The following is a 15,478-nucleotide window of genomic DNA, read 5'->3' as shown; positions in this document are numbered from 1 at the left end:
ACAGCCAGACACCGACCTATACCAAAAAAAAAAAAAGAAGAAGACCTTTAGAGGCCATTTTTCCCCGCAAAGCGGGGGTTGGCCTTTTTCGGGCACCGTGGTTGTTGCTGTTTTTGCTGGTCCCCTTTTTGAAGCAATGTTTTACGGCCGGATGCCCTTCCTGCCACCAACCCTTTTTGTCGCCTTTTACGACAAGCAGGGAATTACCAGTGAACTGGTACTCAATTTGCCGACCTCGAAGGATGACAGGCTGAGTCAACCCCCCTGGCGTTAATTCAGCGATCGACCGGGATCCTATACAGATCTACCTAAATCTAGATATTCCCCCCTACCCCAAATTCATACCAATAATATGACACTGAATAAAAAGCAGCACATAGTTTTGCTTTGCTGAGGCATTCGATCACATACTACCATGGCCTTGACACCCATACAAATACAACCTGTAATGGCTATCACTTGTGCCCATGCCACCATGGCAAATCACTGGCATGCATGTGAAGTAAGGTACCTATCCTTGTCAGAGTGAAGCCACAAGCACGGTATGTGAAGAGGAGTACCTGAGTACAATGGGAAAGCCACTATAACTGAACGCATGGCCACCCACAATCCACATGCTGCCATTATGGACCACAGCCTCATGAGATGTACGTGCAAAGCTGGAGTACTCGTCATCCAGGAGCATCCAGTATGACTCGTTCGCTGGCACAGTCACTGAGCAGTCGGGCCTACACGCAGGGTAAAGAGACACTCCTTTTGAACGACAGATGCAGTACCTGGACAAAAGGGAAAAAATATATTTTCTGCACACAATGACGAATGTACCAAAACGTATTAATCAGTCACTTCCAGTTCGGGGTTCGGTGAATGACCACTGATCGGCACTCCCTCCTTCCAGTTCATAAAAGCTGAGTGCCCAGGACAATATAGAGTGGTGAGAAAGTTTGTGAACACTTTAGAATTTTCTGTATTTCTGCATAAATTTCACCGAATATGTGATCAGATCTTCACCTAAGTCCTAATAATAAATAAAGAGAGCCTGATTAAGCAAATAGCACAAAAAAAATCTACTTTGTATTTATTTACTTAGCAAAGTGATCCAACATTCAATTTCTTTGTTGGAAAAAGTACGTGAAACTCCAGGTTCATCAGCTCAATTAAGTGGATACATAGTCAGTAGTATAGTCAACGAGCAGAAGTACCCGGCATTGCCGGGCGGGGGAGGAGGAGGGGAGGGGGAAGAGGAGGGGAGGGGAACGGGGGGGAGGGGGGAGGGGGGAGGAGGAAGGGGGGGAGGGGGAGGGGGAAGGGGGGGAGGGGGAGGGGGAAGGGGGGGGGAGGGGGAGGGGGAAGGGGGGAGGGGGAGGGGGAGGGGGAAGGGGGGAGGGGGAGGGGGAGGGGAAGGGGGGAGGGGGAAGGGGGGAGGGGGAGGGGGAGGGGGAAGTGGGGGAGGGGGAGGGGGAAGAGCGGGAGGGGGAAGGGGGGAGGGGGGAGGGGGAAGGGGGGAGGGGGAAGGGGGGAGGGGGAGGGGGAAGGGGGGAGGGGGAGGAGGAAGGGGGAAGGGGGAGGGGGGAGGGGAAGATGTGGGGGGGAGGGGAAGATGTGGGGGGGGAGGGGAGGATGTGGGGGGGGAGGGGAGGATGTGGGGGGGAGGGGAGGATGTGGGGGGGAGGGGAGGATGTGGGGGGGAGGGGAGGATGTGGGGGGGAGGGGGAGGATGTGGGGGGGGAGGGGAGGATGTGGGGGGGAGGGGAGGATGTGGGGGTGCCCGGGGGAAGAAGGGCCTCTCCCCCCCTTCCCCCTCCCCCCCTCCCCCCCCTCCCCCCCTCCCCCCCCCCCCCCCCTCCCCCCCCTCCCCCCCCTCCCCCCCCCCCCCTTCCCCCCTCCCCCCCATCCCCTCCCCTCCTCTTCCCCCCTCCCCTCCTCCTCCCCATTAACACCAGGGGGGTTGACTCAGCCTGTCATCCTACCGAGGTCGGCAAATTGAGTACCAGTTCACTGGTAATTCCCTGTGTGCCGCAAGAGGCGCCTAACAGGGTTGGCGGCACGAACCCGGAAGTCGGAACTCATTGTCGTCAAATAAATGTAGCATGTATGTTTCACTCTCTGTCACATGCCGTTGGTCCCATGTCAATCGGATGAAGTTGAAAAATTAACATTACGAAGTTTCTCTGGGACGTACTGATTCCGAATAATGAAGTTGAAAAATTAACGCTAACAGAAGCGCTGGCGCTGCGAAGCGCTAGAGGGAGCGCTGCGCTCCCTCCCTTCGCTTCCCTCCCTCTTCTGCTCGCGTTTCTGCGCTAATACGCTAATTTTAAAACCCGAAGTTTTTTTTAATTAAGGTGTGCTGTAGTTGCTCTGAGACGTACTGATTCCGAATATGCCTTTGGTTTTTCTCTGCGATGAGTAGTTCTCGAGTTATAAGAGGACAAACAAACATACTTTACTGCTTTATATATATAGAAGTTGGTACGATTCGGCCAAGGAATCCCAGAGATAATTGCAATTAAGTGAGCCGTGACGTCACGGAACGCGCCGCCGGTAATATATTATAATTTATGGTAATCTATGCAGCACGACATGGTCATCACGGAAAACAAGGCGCTTTTGCCGGCGCAAAACGGCTCTCCCAGGGTCAATCTCGGTATCGTTGTGAGCGCACGGTTCAGCCCTTCAAGAAAAAGTTTATTTTGTAAAAATCGAACCACGCGGTAAAAAGATATGACTGGTTTTGTTCGCCGGCAGGTCGGCGCTCGAATCGGCTCGCGATAAAATCCAACACGTCCTTTGTCGGGGTCGTCTGAACCAACCACGGGGCCTAGAAGGCTGGGACTGGTCTCAAAAGTTAGGTCTCGATCATATCTCGTAATGCTGGAAGCTGCACGTCTCTGTGATAATCCTGTGCACCATGACAAGAGATCGTGCGAGTCGCTCGCAACGGCTTCAAGCACTTCCGCATTCGACCATTTCATGAACGCCATACGCCCTGCCCATCAAAGCGCGTACGTATTAAACGAACATACAGTGGCGCTAGAGGGAGCACTGCGCTCCCTCCCTTCGATTCCCTCCCCCTTCTGCTAGCGCTTCTGCGCTAATACGCTAATTTTAAAACCCGAAGTTTTTTAAAATTTAAGGTGTGCTGTAGTTGCTCTGAGACGTACTGATTCCGAATATGCCTTTGGTTTTTCTCTGCGATGAGTAGTTCTCGAGTTATAAGAGGACAAACAAACAAACATACTTTACTGCTTTATATATATAGAATATAGATATAGCGCCAAAATACCCCTAGCCCAAAAAAATTGCAAAAAAGCGTTTTATGGTTATTTCTTGTACTTTAAGGCATAGTGAACAACATATTAAAAGTTGGACAGAAATGGAGCACGGGAAAGTAAAAATTTCTGACATAAAAAAATGGCCCAAATCTGCCCCCGTTTTCACTTGACACTATTAAGATGGAACATACCAGATTAAGACCACCACCACTTATTAATGATGATTGGGGTAATTACATTATAATCGAATTGGACTTGTTGTAAAAAAAAAATTAAAATGTTGAATTTCAGCCCCTCCCCTTCTCGTCTGCCTGTGACCGCACAGTTGACATCTTCTGGGAAATGTCCTTTCGCTTCAACAAGAGTACGCCTAGTTGGCAAGGCATGATGCATTTACTACACAAGGAGTGTGAGCATCCAGCGAAGTCGTCCGTACAGTTTCTCCCAATGATTGACATGAATCCAGGGGACAAACCCTGTATACTGTCCACCCTAGATTACCTATGCAAACTTGCGTCAAAACACAACATGCCAACCATTATTACCTTCGACCAACCGCTGTTTTGGAAGGCTTCTGAGATAGTGAATGCTGTTCCAGATGATAGCCCAATCAGGAATTACTGCTTGGGAGCTTCCATACTTTCATGAATTTGTTGGGAGCAATCGGAACTTTGATGGATGGCAGTGGACTTAAGGAGATCCTGGATACGGTGTACGGTGAAAATGCCATTGTACACATGATGAGCGGAAAAGCAGGTGCAGCGAGCATTTCGTGGGCACCTGCTGGTGGATCAGTGTCTTACATGTCACATTGTGGCTAAAATAATGGAGGATGACCCTGGTTTTCAGGACCAGGTCAAGGAACTAGAGAAACTTTACACGCTGATGGAGACTGGTGAAAATGACTTGGAGTCATTGTTGCAATCAGATTGCATTTGCCAGATTGACAAAGCTTTGACACTCAAAAGGAATGAACTGGCAGGGACCTCCAAAACCAGCGCACTGTGGATCAACTACCAGCGCATGGTAGGAATTGCTCGGGCACTTGTTGCAGCTGATCGAATGGAGTCATGGGAGATGCATCTCCGTGCCATCTCAGCTTGCTTGCCGTTATTTGCGGCCACTGGCCATCCCAATTATCTGGTCAGCTCGTCTTTATCTCCAGAAGATGCACGCATTGGACGATGAAAATCCTGATGTTCATCAGAAGTTCCAGTCTGGCTTCCATGTAATCAGGCGCAGCAGCCAATACTGGGCTGGCCTTGGCTCTGATCTTGTGATAGAACAGACACTAATGCGCTCACTAAAAAGCCAAGGGGACCTGACGCGAGGAAGTGGGATGTCAGAGCACCAGAGAGCAATTTGGACTATGTCTTCCACAGTGTCATCTTCTTACAACCTGGCCATGCAAGAACTGACCGCAAATAGTTGCACAACTGGTGAACAACATAAGGAGTTGTCCACCTCCAGAGTGAGCAGAGATGAGGCTGACCTTGTTAAGGTTGCAGCCAAACTGGACAGCTTCACGCCGTTTTCGGATGATAAATCATTGCGTCATATCATCACAGGGGTTACTGCAAATGAGATTGTCAATGTACATGACCTATTCACAATAGGAAATGACATAGTCAAGAATATGGATAGTCACTCCGTTTTCTCGTATTCGCACAAAAGGAGTTCGAAAGTCAAGACACTTGCATCCGGCAGTGCAGTCAAAGTAGCCGAGGATCGTACCATAGATCCAGTGTTGTTATTCCAGAGGTTCCTAGTTGTGTCACAGACAGGTGATCTCCAGATAGATGAAGTGATGAACTATGAACTCAGTCCATACCCGATGTCTTTGTTCGAAGCAAAGAACATCTTACGTTAGCCGGATAAACCACAATTGGCGGAAGCGATAAGGAACTATGCTTCACCCAAATCGGACAATGCTGTCACACAGACGGTCCCAGGGACAGATCACTATGTTCTAGATGGGGGATCGCTTTTGCACCGCTTAAAATGGATGGAGGGGTGCACCTACAGTTCAATTGCAGATGACTACGCCTCATTCACAGTCAAACACTATGCCAAAGCCACTGTAGTGTTTGATGGTTATGGAGCTGGGCCAAGCATAAAAGACTGTGCTCATCAGCGTAGAAGTAGAAATAAGAATGCGAACAAGGTGAACATTACAGGGGCGACAACATTGTTTGGAAAAAAGGAGGATTTCTTGTCAAATGAAGCAAACAAGCAAGCAATTATCCAGCTCATCATGGAACGATTGCGACCGAGGTGATCCAAGCTGAAGGAGATGCCGATGTTGAGATCGCAAAAGCAGCCGTCACAAAGTCTGCTTTCAAGTCTACCACACTCGTTGGAGAAGACACCGATCTCCTCCTACTGTTGCTCTACTACGCTGAGACAACAAACTGCACTGAACTCTATTTCCGCTCGGACAAGGTAAAATCAAATGTCTGTAATATAAAGGTCCTTAAGAAGATATTTGGAGAAGCAGTCTGTAGTGATCTATTGTTCATTCATGCGTTCACCGGATGCGACTCAACATCCAGAGTATTTGGGATCGGAAAGAAATCGGGGTTCCAAAGAATCATCAAGAAAGAAAAGGAAATGAAAGACTCTTCGAAAGTGTTCTGCTCACCAAAGCAAAGTCAGGATGCTGTGGAAACCAGTGGCTGCAGGGCAATGGTGGCACTGTTCAATGCAAATCAGAATGACTCCATGGCATCTATCAGGTACAATATGCTCTGCAAGAAAGTTGCGAGAGCTAAGGCTTTTGTCATGCCTGAAAGACTGCCCCCAACATCCTCAGCATGTAAATTTCACTCCCTGCGGGCGTATTACCAGGTTATGGAATGGATTGGCCGCAGTGATGAAATGGAGCCGTCCGAATGGGGATGGAGGGTGGAAGGGGGAAAACTAATTCCAGTGATGACAGACAAAAGCCCTGCTCCAGATGTACTTCTTCAGATGATTCACTGCAACTGTTCAGGAGGGTGCAAAACCCTAAGGTGTACCTGCAGAAAGCATGGGCTCGAATGCACCAGTGCATGTGGGCATTGCCAAGATGGCAATTGTGACAATATGACAAATGAACCAGTGACAGAAGAGGATGATGAACAAGACGGCATCTGAGAAGCCGTAATGTTGGATATTACACATTATGACATCGGTAGTGAGCAATACTAGAGTGTTCCCTTGATTAGGTCACTGATGACGTCATAGATGACGTCGTGACATCATTGCAAATGCGACATTCATTCCAGAAAGTACTGTTATTTGAAAAACATTGGTGAAAAGAACATTTGTTCAAACATCAGATTTGCAATTTGAATTTTGTTATGGTAATCGGTCAGATTTTTGACGTTTTCCTGCCGGCGGCCATTTTGTTTTTTGACGTCATTTTTGGAGACTTTCCCGTGCGCAGAAATTATCCAACTTTTGATATGTTGTTCTCCACATCAAATACTACAAGAAAATGTCATAAAACGTTTTTTTGCAATTATTTTGGGGTTAAGTGGTATATTGACTCCACTACAGGTGTTTCAATCAATAGAATGACAACAGGAGTGAGTTTGGGTGGTCCTGCCCTATATAACCACCTTTAGAGGCCATTTTTCCCCGCAAGCAGGGGTTGGCCTTTTTCGGGAACCGTGGTTGTTGTTGTTTTTTGGTCCCCTTTTTGAAGCAATGTTTTAAGGCCGGATGCCCTTCCTGACGCCAACCCTTTTTGCCGCCTTTAACGACAAACAGGGAATTACCAGTGAACTGGTACTCAATTAGCCGACCTCGGAAGGATGACAGGCTGAGTCAACCCCCCTGGCGTTAATTCAGCGATCGACCGGGATTCGAACCCAGGATCCTAGGATCCTAAGCCGGCACCCTAGCCGCTAGCCCAACACCAGGGATTAGAGTCTGCCCTATATGCATCCTAGCCGCTAGCCCCTAATGCCCTATATGAAAAACATAAACTTTGTTCATCACAATTAGAGTCTGATCTTCACCACACAGGTTTGTGGAAGCGTATCATGCCCCGATCAAGAGATTTCTGAGGACCTCAGAAAAAGAGTTGTTGATACTCATCGGTCTAGAAAGAGTTATAAAACCATTTCTAAAGATGTTGGACTCCACCAATCAACTGTCAGGCAGATAGTGCACAAATGGAGAAAATTCAACACCATTGTTAATCTTTCCAGGAGCGGTCATACAACGAAAATCACTCCAAAGCAAGGCGTATGTGCAATAATGCAGGAGGTCACAAATAATCCCAGGGTAACGTCTGAGGATCCCCAGGCCTTCTTGCGTTGGCTCATGTCAGTGTTCATGAGTTCAACATCAGGAAAACACTGAACAAGAATGGTGTGCATGGGAGGATAGCAAGAAGGAAACCACTGCTCTCCAAGAAGAACTTTGCCACTCATCTCAAGTTTGCCAAAGACCACCTGGATGATCCACAAGGTTATTGGAAGAATGTTCTGTGGACAGAAGAGTTGAAAATGGAACGTTTTAGCTTAAATGAGAAACGTTATGTTTGGTGAAAACCAAACACTGCATTCCAAAATAAGTACCTCATCCCGACCGTGAAGCAAGGTGGTGGGAGTATCATGGTTTGGGGCTACTTTGTGAAGCATGGTGGTGGGAGTATCATGGTTTGGGGCTGCTTTGTGAAGCATGGTGGTGGGAGTATCATGGTTTGGGGCTGTTTTGTGAAGCATGGTGGTCAGAGTATCATGGTTTGGGGCTGCTTTGTGAAGCATGGTGGTGGGAGTATCATGGCTTAGGGCTGCTTTGTGAAGCATGGTGGTGGGAGTATCATGGTTTGGGGATGCTTTGTGAAGCATGGTGGTGGGAGTATCATGGCTTGGGGGTGCTTTGCTGCCGCAGAAGCTGGAAGGCTTGCCATCGTTGACAGAACCATTAATTCTGGATTGTACCAGCAAGTTCTACAGGAGAATGTCAGGGCATGGGCATCCGTGTATGTATGTATGTATGACTGTACGTACGTACGTACATACATACATACATACATACATACATATATATATACATATATATATATATATATATATATATATATATATATATATATATATATATATATATATCTATATATATATATTGTTGCGGATATGGGATTTGGCCTCCATCCATATCCGCTTGTAAATATTCCCCTATTTCCCCAATACTTCCCAACTATCCCCAATCCCCCATTCCCTAGTCCCATTTTCTGTAAACAACACTCTGTAGAACCGACCTTCCCCTATTTCCCCCATTAAATGTCGCACCCAGGTTCACCGCATCTCACGTAGACAACTATAGGACATCTTGCTAGTTATTCTTAGTCTATGTCAGTTAAGGACTTGTTTCCATTAATTCTGACTCTTCGTTGCACCAGAATGTGATTGTATGGCACCGTTAGAAAGTTTAGGACCTCCCAATACCTCCCCGCAGCTCTTCCTCATGGAAATACAACCACAACAACAACTACAACAACAGCGGCGGCGGCGCGGGGAGTGTGCGTCCTCACTCCGGCTTGGTTAGCCGCCATTGAACATGTGCTCCGACGGGGTTACCACGCAGGGGCTCACTGTCAGCTCCTCGTCAAGGGCGGAGCCCGGTAACCCCCCGCACCCAATAAGAAGCGGCGGACCGATTCTATCTGGGGCGGAGCTAACGAGCCGAGGGCGTGTCACTCCCCGCTGGACATGCGCAGGAAGACGGAGGTGACGTCAGATGCGCCTCAGCTTGGAGAGAAAAGGACGCCACCTTCCGAGCGCGACAATACCTCCCCGCATATCTGGACCGGACCGTGTGGATTCTGCCCCTGAGCCAAGGTGCACCTTGAGCTATCGACTGCCTGTCCTTCCCAGCCATCAATCCCCGTGTAAGTCAGTCTTGTCCCGTTTGTCTGTGGTCTGTCGGGAATAAGATAAGACTGTGTCTAAGTGCCCATCTTGCTGTGCTTTACCTCTTGCCGTGTAATCTACCCGTTTCTGCATCAAATATTATATCCTCCTCCGGAGGTCTTGAGAACTGTACCCCTTGTGTCGTTGCATTTATCCCAGCCGTTGTGTCCTTTCCTTCATTGATTTAGCATAGCGCGACTTAGTCAACGTCGAGTGGAATCGGGCGGGATAGGGTTCTAATCGGGGAGTAACTGTGCGGACGCGGTAATACCAAACCGCTCGGTAAACTAACATCTAAAACCGCGTCTGTAACATTTGGTGTCAGGAGTGGGATTCGGACCTGGGACTAAATTTGTTAGGCCCAAATTTTGGAACACCAATTGTACTATTAGTGCAACAATTGGTGTCGAGGAGTGAGATTGGACCCGAAGCGCGTTTCACGCGCTCGAAATTATAACGGCGAAATTTGATTGTGTTTTACAAAAATAAAAACCCGAATTTTGAAAGTCGCGCTATGGCAGATCAAGACGGCTGGGTTCCGGTAGAGGAGAGTGAGGCAGGTTCGATCCAGGACCAAATTGAGGGACAAGAGGAGAGCGAAGCAGTGAGGGTGGCAGGCTCGCAAAATAGCGTCGTCGCGCACGAGGTTACGGGCGCGCAAAATGGCGCCTCGCACATGGCCACGGCCACGGCGACCGCGCCCGCGACCGTACTAGCGCCACCGGTGGATTTGAACCTTTTTATGATGCAAATGACGGCCCTTATGGAAAAGAATAGTGAGCAATTGGGAGACCAAATTAGAGGTTTGAAAAGCAGTATGGGACAAATGGGGAACCGGATGGATGCTCAGGGTGAGCGATTGGAGGGCCAAATGGGGTCCAATAGCGAGAAATTGAGGGAGGACATGGGGGCCAATAGCCAACGGTTAGAACAAAGGATGGGGGCCCAGATCGGAGGGTTAGGGAGTAGAATAGAGGAATTAGACAATAGATTAGGGGAAATACAGGAGGGGTTAATGGGGGTAGAAAACAGAATGGCCGCTCAAGAGAATCAAATGGAAGGGATGCAAAAGGGGTTAGAGGGGTTAGAAAACAGTATGGAGGGCAAATTGAGGGACATGAGGGACCAAGCGGAAAGGGAAGTTAAACAAATGGGGCAGCAGATAGAGGGGGTCAGAATGGGGGTAGAAATTAAATTGGATGCTCACAGGGAGGAAATGGAGCAGATGAGGGTGGCATCTGGGCAGGAGATGCAAGTGATGGGAGAAGAGATCAGAAGAGGTGTGAGTGAGGAGGTCGGAGGAGTGCGCGAGGAGGTGAGGCACTGTAAGGAGCGCATGGAGAAGGAGGTGAGAAAGGGGACTGTAAAATTGCAAGGTGGTATAGAGGAGTTGACGCTGGGAGTAGAACAACTGACAGTGGGACAAAAGGAGTTGGGGGACCAGGTAAAGAAGAACACAGCGGTAATAGAGGGTTTAAAATCGACACAGAAGGAGATGAAAAAGGACGTAGGGGTAATTAAAAAAGAGTGTCAGACGGTACATGAGGACCTGACGAGGAAAATGGACAAGGTGGTAGAGGTGATGGAGGTTAAAGAGCGGGAGGTGCGGGAGCACATAGAAAAAAATAAAGTGGAGTTAGAGGAAGAACTTAAAGGGGCGCACGAGGAGATGAAGGAGGTGAAGCAGAAATTAGAAGAAGTGGAAGAAGGGGTGAGCGAAATTAAGAAGCGATGGAGAGAGGATAAGAAAGAGATAAAGGAGGAAGTAAAAGAATTGGTCCAAAGTCTGTGTTCGGATCGTGATGATGTGCTCATTAACCGGATGAGGGATTCGCAGGTGATGGAGGAGAAGCGAAGAGAAAGAGGACCCGGTGTAAGTGGTGACCAATATGGTCGTGCGTATGATGCGCCAGGTGATTTAATAAGCTTGGGGGTCGAGATAGACCCGGATGTTCGTGAGAGGCCAAGGGTGAGGTGTATGGCTGGTCCGGAGGGTATGGAACGAGAGGTGCGAGGTGTGGGTGAGCAAGGTTGTGGTGGTATGGAATGGGTAGCGGGTTGCGGAAGTGTGACCCATGCATCGACACCAACAGGGGTAGTTGTTAGAGGGACAGGGGAGGCACGAGAGCCCCTTGGGGGTAATGTACTGTGGGGGCCCGGCCGGTTCGGCCCCACGCTGACCCCGCAAGGGGCGACGCACGGGGTCCGGCAGGCGGGCAACGACTCGCATACGAGGTGGTCCCACAAGGTCCCACTCGCGCCGTATGACGGCAAGAGTGATCTACGCGCGTACCTGGCGCAGTTTGACTGTGTGTGTAAGGGCAACGGTTGGGGTGAGGACGAAGGTGGAGTACACCTGGTGGCCGCGTTGCGCGGCGCGGCGGCGGAGGTGCTGACGGCATTACCAGCGGGTGCTCTCACCCTGCCAGCCCTCCGCGACGCCCTAATTAATCGATTCGGCATTGAACAGCAGAGCGAGCTTGTTAAAGCTCAGCTCGCGCTGCGAAAACGCAAGCCCCAGGAAGCCATCGGGGAACTTGCCCACGACATTCGCCGCGCAGTGGGGATCGCACATGCTAGCATGGCAGCGGATTCCCGGGAAAGCCTGGCGCTGGACCATTTTATCCAGGCCCTCCCGGATATTGAGCTCCGGCAACAGCTCGCCATGTGGCGCCCGCAGACTCTGAGCCAGGCGGCTGACGCTGCGGCCCGTTGGGAAGCAGCGAGGCCCCTGGCCCGGGGGAGCGAGCGTCACGCAATGGCGGTCCGCCAGGTGGGACCTCCGATGGAAGGCGGACCCCTTAGGGGGCCCGCCCCCGACGTGAGTCCTGACCTGGCGGGCATGGTCCGGAGGCTGGTGGACCAGCGCCTGGCGGGACCTGGACCATGGCAGGCGGCCCCGGAGGTGGCCCGCGGTGGACCACGAGCGGGTAATCCAATTCGGACCTTCAGGGGGGGAAATTTGGAATTCCGGAGACAAGCACCTTATCAGGTGAGGTGCTATACTTGCAACCGTCTGGGTCACCTGGCGCGGCACTGTCGAGCCACGCGCCGGGATGATCCCCGGCGGTTGAGGTCCTCAACTCCGCCCAGGGGGGAGCGGATTAGCCGACCCCAGACACCCCCCCGCCAGACCCCGGGAAACTAGAAGGTGTCGGGCACGTAGGGCGGTGTTCGGCAGAAGAGGATGGAGGAGAGCCCTCATTGACGCGACAGGTCATTTATTGTGGCCAAATTGGAACCGGTAGCCTGACAATCAGATGCAAAATTGCCGGCGTGGGGGTAGACGCCGTAGTGGACACAGGAGCTAGCGCCACGATCATCAGCCCTGTGGTCCTTGATTCGAGCGCAGGTGGCTGGGATAAGATCCAGCGCCTGCAAAATTATAGTTTGCAACTTGCTACCGGGGTAACGGCCCCAATCATAGGGCGTGGTTCTGTGACCCTCAAGTTAGGGTCGGTAAGGAGGGAGATAGATGTTTGGGTGGCGGAGGTGTGCGACCCATGTTTAATAGGGTTGGATTTGTTGACTGCCAGCGGTTGTAAAATCGACTTGTGCCGGGGGATCCTGCAGGTGGGAGTAGAAGAGCTGCCGTTAGGGGGAGTGAGCACGGCCGAGAGAGCGGAGCTGGAGGCTTCCGAGGCCGTGACCATTCCTCCAAGGGCCGAGGCGATAGTGCCGGCCCGGTGGGCAGCTCACCCAACATGGCAGGAGTCCTGCGGCCTGGTCGAACCGGTGGCAGCGCAGTCCATACCGGGTTTAATCGTGGGCCGCACCCTTGTAAAAACGGACGGACCGGTAGTGGCCGTCCGAGTAATAAATATAAGTACAGAACCACGCACTATAGTAAGGGGCACGAGGGTAGCTGGCTGCACCCCAGTTGAGGAAGTCGCGACAGTGAGGGGCGAGAACGTCCAGCCGAGCCGGCCCCGGGGGGAGCCTTCAATAAGAAGTAGGAATTGGCCCGATCCCATTTGCGAGATGGTAAATCGTAGTAGCGTAGAGTTGGGAGGTACCCAGAGGGAGGCCTTACACAAACTGGTTGGGTCCCATTTGGACCTCTTCTCCCTGTCCACCGAGGATATTGGACGTACGGGCCTGGTGAAACATCAGATCCACACCGGTGAGGCCCGGCCTATTCGTCAGGCCGCCCGACGGCTCCCTTGGAGCAAGAGGGCGGAAGCTGACGAGCAGGTTGAAAAAATGCTCGACGCAGGCGTGATCGAGCCCTCGGGAAGTCCTTGGATATCACCTGTTGTGCTGGTCAAAAAGAAGGATGGGACCACGCGGTTCTGCGTGGACTATCGCCAGCTAAACAACGTGACACTCAAGGACTCATATCCCCTGCCAAGGATTGATGACACCCTCGATGCCGTTGCGGGCTCAAATTGGTTCTCAACTTTGGACCTCAAGAGTGGGTATTGGCAGGTGGAGATGGATAGGGCAGGGAAGGAGAAAACAGCATTCTCCACAGGTAAGGGACTGTATCAGTTTACTGTGATGCCGTTTGGTTTGTGTAACGCCCCCGCCACCTTTGAAAGATTGATGGAACATGTACTAGGCGGCATGCCATGGCAATCATGCCTGGTGTACCTGGATGACGTCCTAGTACATGCCAAAACGTTCCCCCAGGCAGTAGCTAATTTGGACCAGGTGTTCGGGTGCCTCAGACAGGCAGGGTTGAAGCTGAACCCGAGCAAGTGCACCTTGTTTGCCAAGGAGGTGGCCTATTTAGGCCACGTCATCGGTTGCGAGGGGGTAAAAACGGACCCAGACAAAATTAAAGCGGTAGAGGAGTGGCCCGCACCACGTACCATCAAAGAGGTGCGGGGATTTTTGGGACTCTGCTCCTACTACCGGCGCTTTGTGGCGAAATTTGCGGAGTTGGCCCGTCCCCTCCACCGGCTTACGGAGAAGGGGACGCGATTTAATTGGACACGGGAGTGCCACGAGGCCTTCCAAAAATTGAAGGGGTGTCTAACATCCGCACCCCTTCTAGCTTACCCCACTAGCAACGGGGCATTTACCCTGGACACAGATGCGAGCCAGGAAGGATTGGGCGCAGTTTTGTCTCAGACACAGGAGGGCGTGGAGAGAGTGATTGGTTACTATAGTCGGGCCTTAAGTAGGCCCGAGCGAAATTATTGCGTCACTCGCAAAGAGTTATTGGCTATGCTGGCTGCCATGAACCATTTCCACCCGTACTTGTACGGGCGGAAATTTTTGGTTAGAACTGACCATTCCTCCTTGCAATGGCTCCTTCGGTTCAAGGAACCAGAGGGCCAAATTGCAAGGTGGTTGGAAAAGTTGCAGCAGTACGATTTTGATGTGGCCCATAGGGCCGGGAAGGCCCATGGTAATGCGGACGCACTCTCTCGGCGTCCTTGTCTGGGGGGAAACTGCAAATTTTGTGCGAGACACGAGGAGAGGGAACAATTGGGCGATTCGGACCCGACCCTCGTTGTCCGGGCAACCCGGGTGAGAGGGCCAATTTTGCCACTAACCGCAGATGAGGAATTCGGAACTTTGGCATGGAGCACGGCCCAGCAGGAGGATCCTGTCCTGGGGCCAGTGTTCAATTGGGTCAAATTGGGGCAAAGACCAAAGGGGGAAGAGGTCACCCCCCTCGGGGCGCAGACCAAGGCATATTGGGCTCAGTGGAAAACCCTGGAATTGAAGGATAACATCTTGTATCGCAAGTGGGTGGAGGTTCCCTCTGATAAAACTTCCTGGCTGGTGGTAGTCCCAAATAAATTTAAGACCGATATATTGCAACAGGTGCATGGTACCCGCCCCGGCGGCCATTTGGGCAGGACAAAGACGACATCGCAGGTACGCCGGAGGTTTTATTGGGTGAATATGGGGCGCGACATACAGGACTGGTGTCGGAGATGCGACGCCTGTACTGCCAAAAAGGGACCAGCACGGAGGATGAGGGCCCCCCTTCAATTACACCAGGTGGGGGCCCCCCTAGAGCGGGTGGCCATGGATATCCTAGGCCCACTACCCCGCACCCGCCTAGGTAATAAGTACATCCTCGTTGTGATGGACTACTTCACCAAGTGGCCGGAGGCCTACGCCCTCCCCAACCAAGAAGCAGGGGTGGTAGCGCAGGCCTTCGTGGAAGGATTTGTGTGCCGGCATGGGATTCCACAGGAGTTGCACACCGACCAGGGACGAAATTTTGAGAGCAAATTGCTAAAAGATGTGTGCAGTCTCCTGTCAATTCGGAAAACCAGAACAACGCCTTTAAGACCTCAATCTGACGGGATGGTGGAAAGATTCAACCGAACTTTA

At 51.2% G+C, this 15,478-nt stretch overlaps 1 protein-coding gene across 1 annotated transcript in view; it reads right to left on the bottom strand.

The window, feature by feature from the left end:
- Positions 1–560: 560 nt before the first annotated feature.
- The window catches only part of LOC144889319 (attractin-like protein 1), a gene marked incomplete at its 5' end in the record, with an annotated part of 60,000 nt that continues 45,082 nt past the window's right edge, over positions 561–15,478 (bottom strand). The window contains one exon of the mRNA XM_078769444.1: positions 561–728. Within this exon, the coding sequence (XP_078625570.1) occupies positions 712–728 (17 nt within the window). The remainder of the gene's footprint in view (positions 729–15,478) is intronic.

The sequence above is a fragment of the Myxine glutinosa genome, unplaced genomic scaffold, assembly GCF_964187855.1.
Source record: "Myxine glutinosa unplaced genomic scaffold, kmMyxGlut1.1 SCAFFOLD_2568, whole genome shotgun sequence".
Lineage (NCBI taxonomy): Eukaryota > Metazoa > Chordata > Myxini > Myxiniformes > Myxinidae > Myxine > Myxine glutinosa.
Note: the sequence above shows the minus strand (reverse complement) of the source record. Positions and strands in the feature narration are given on the sequence as shown.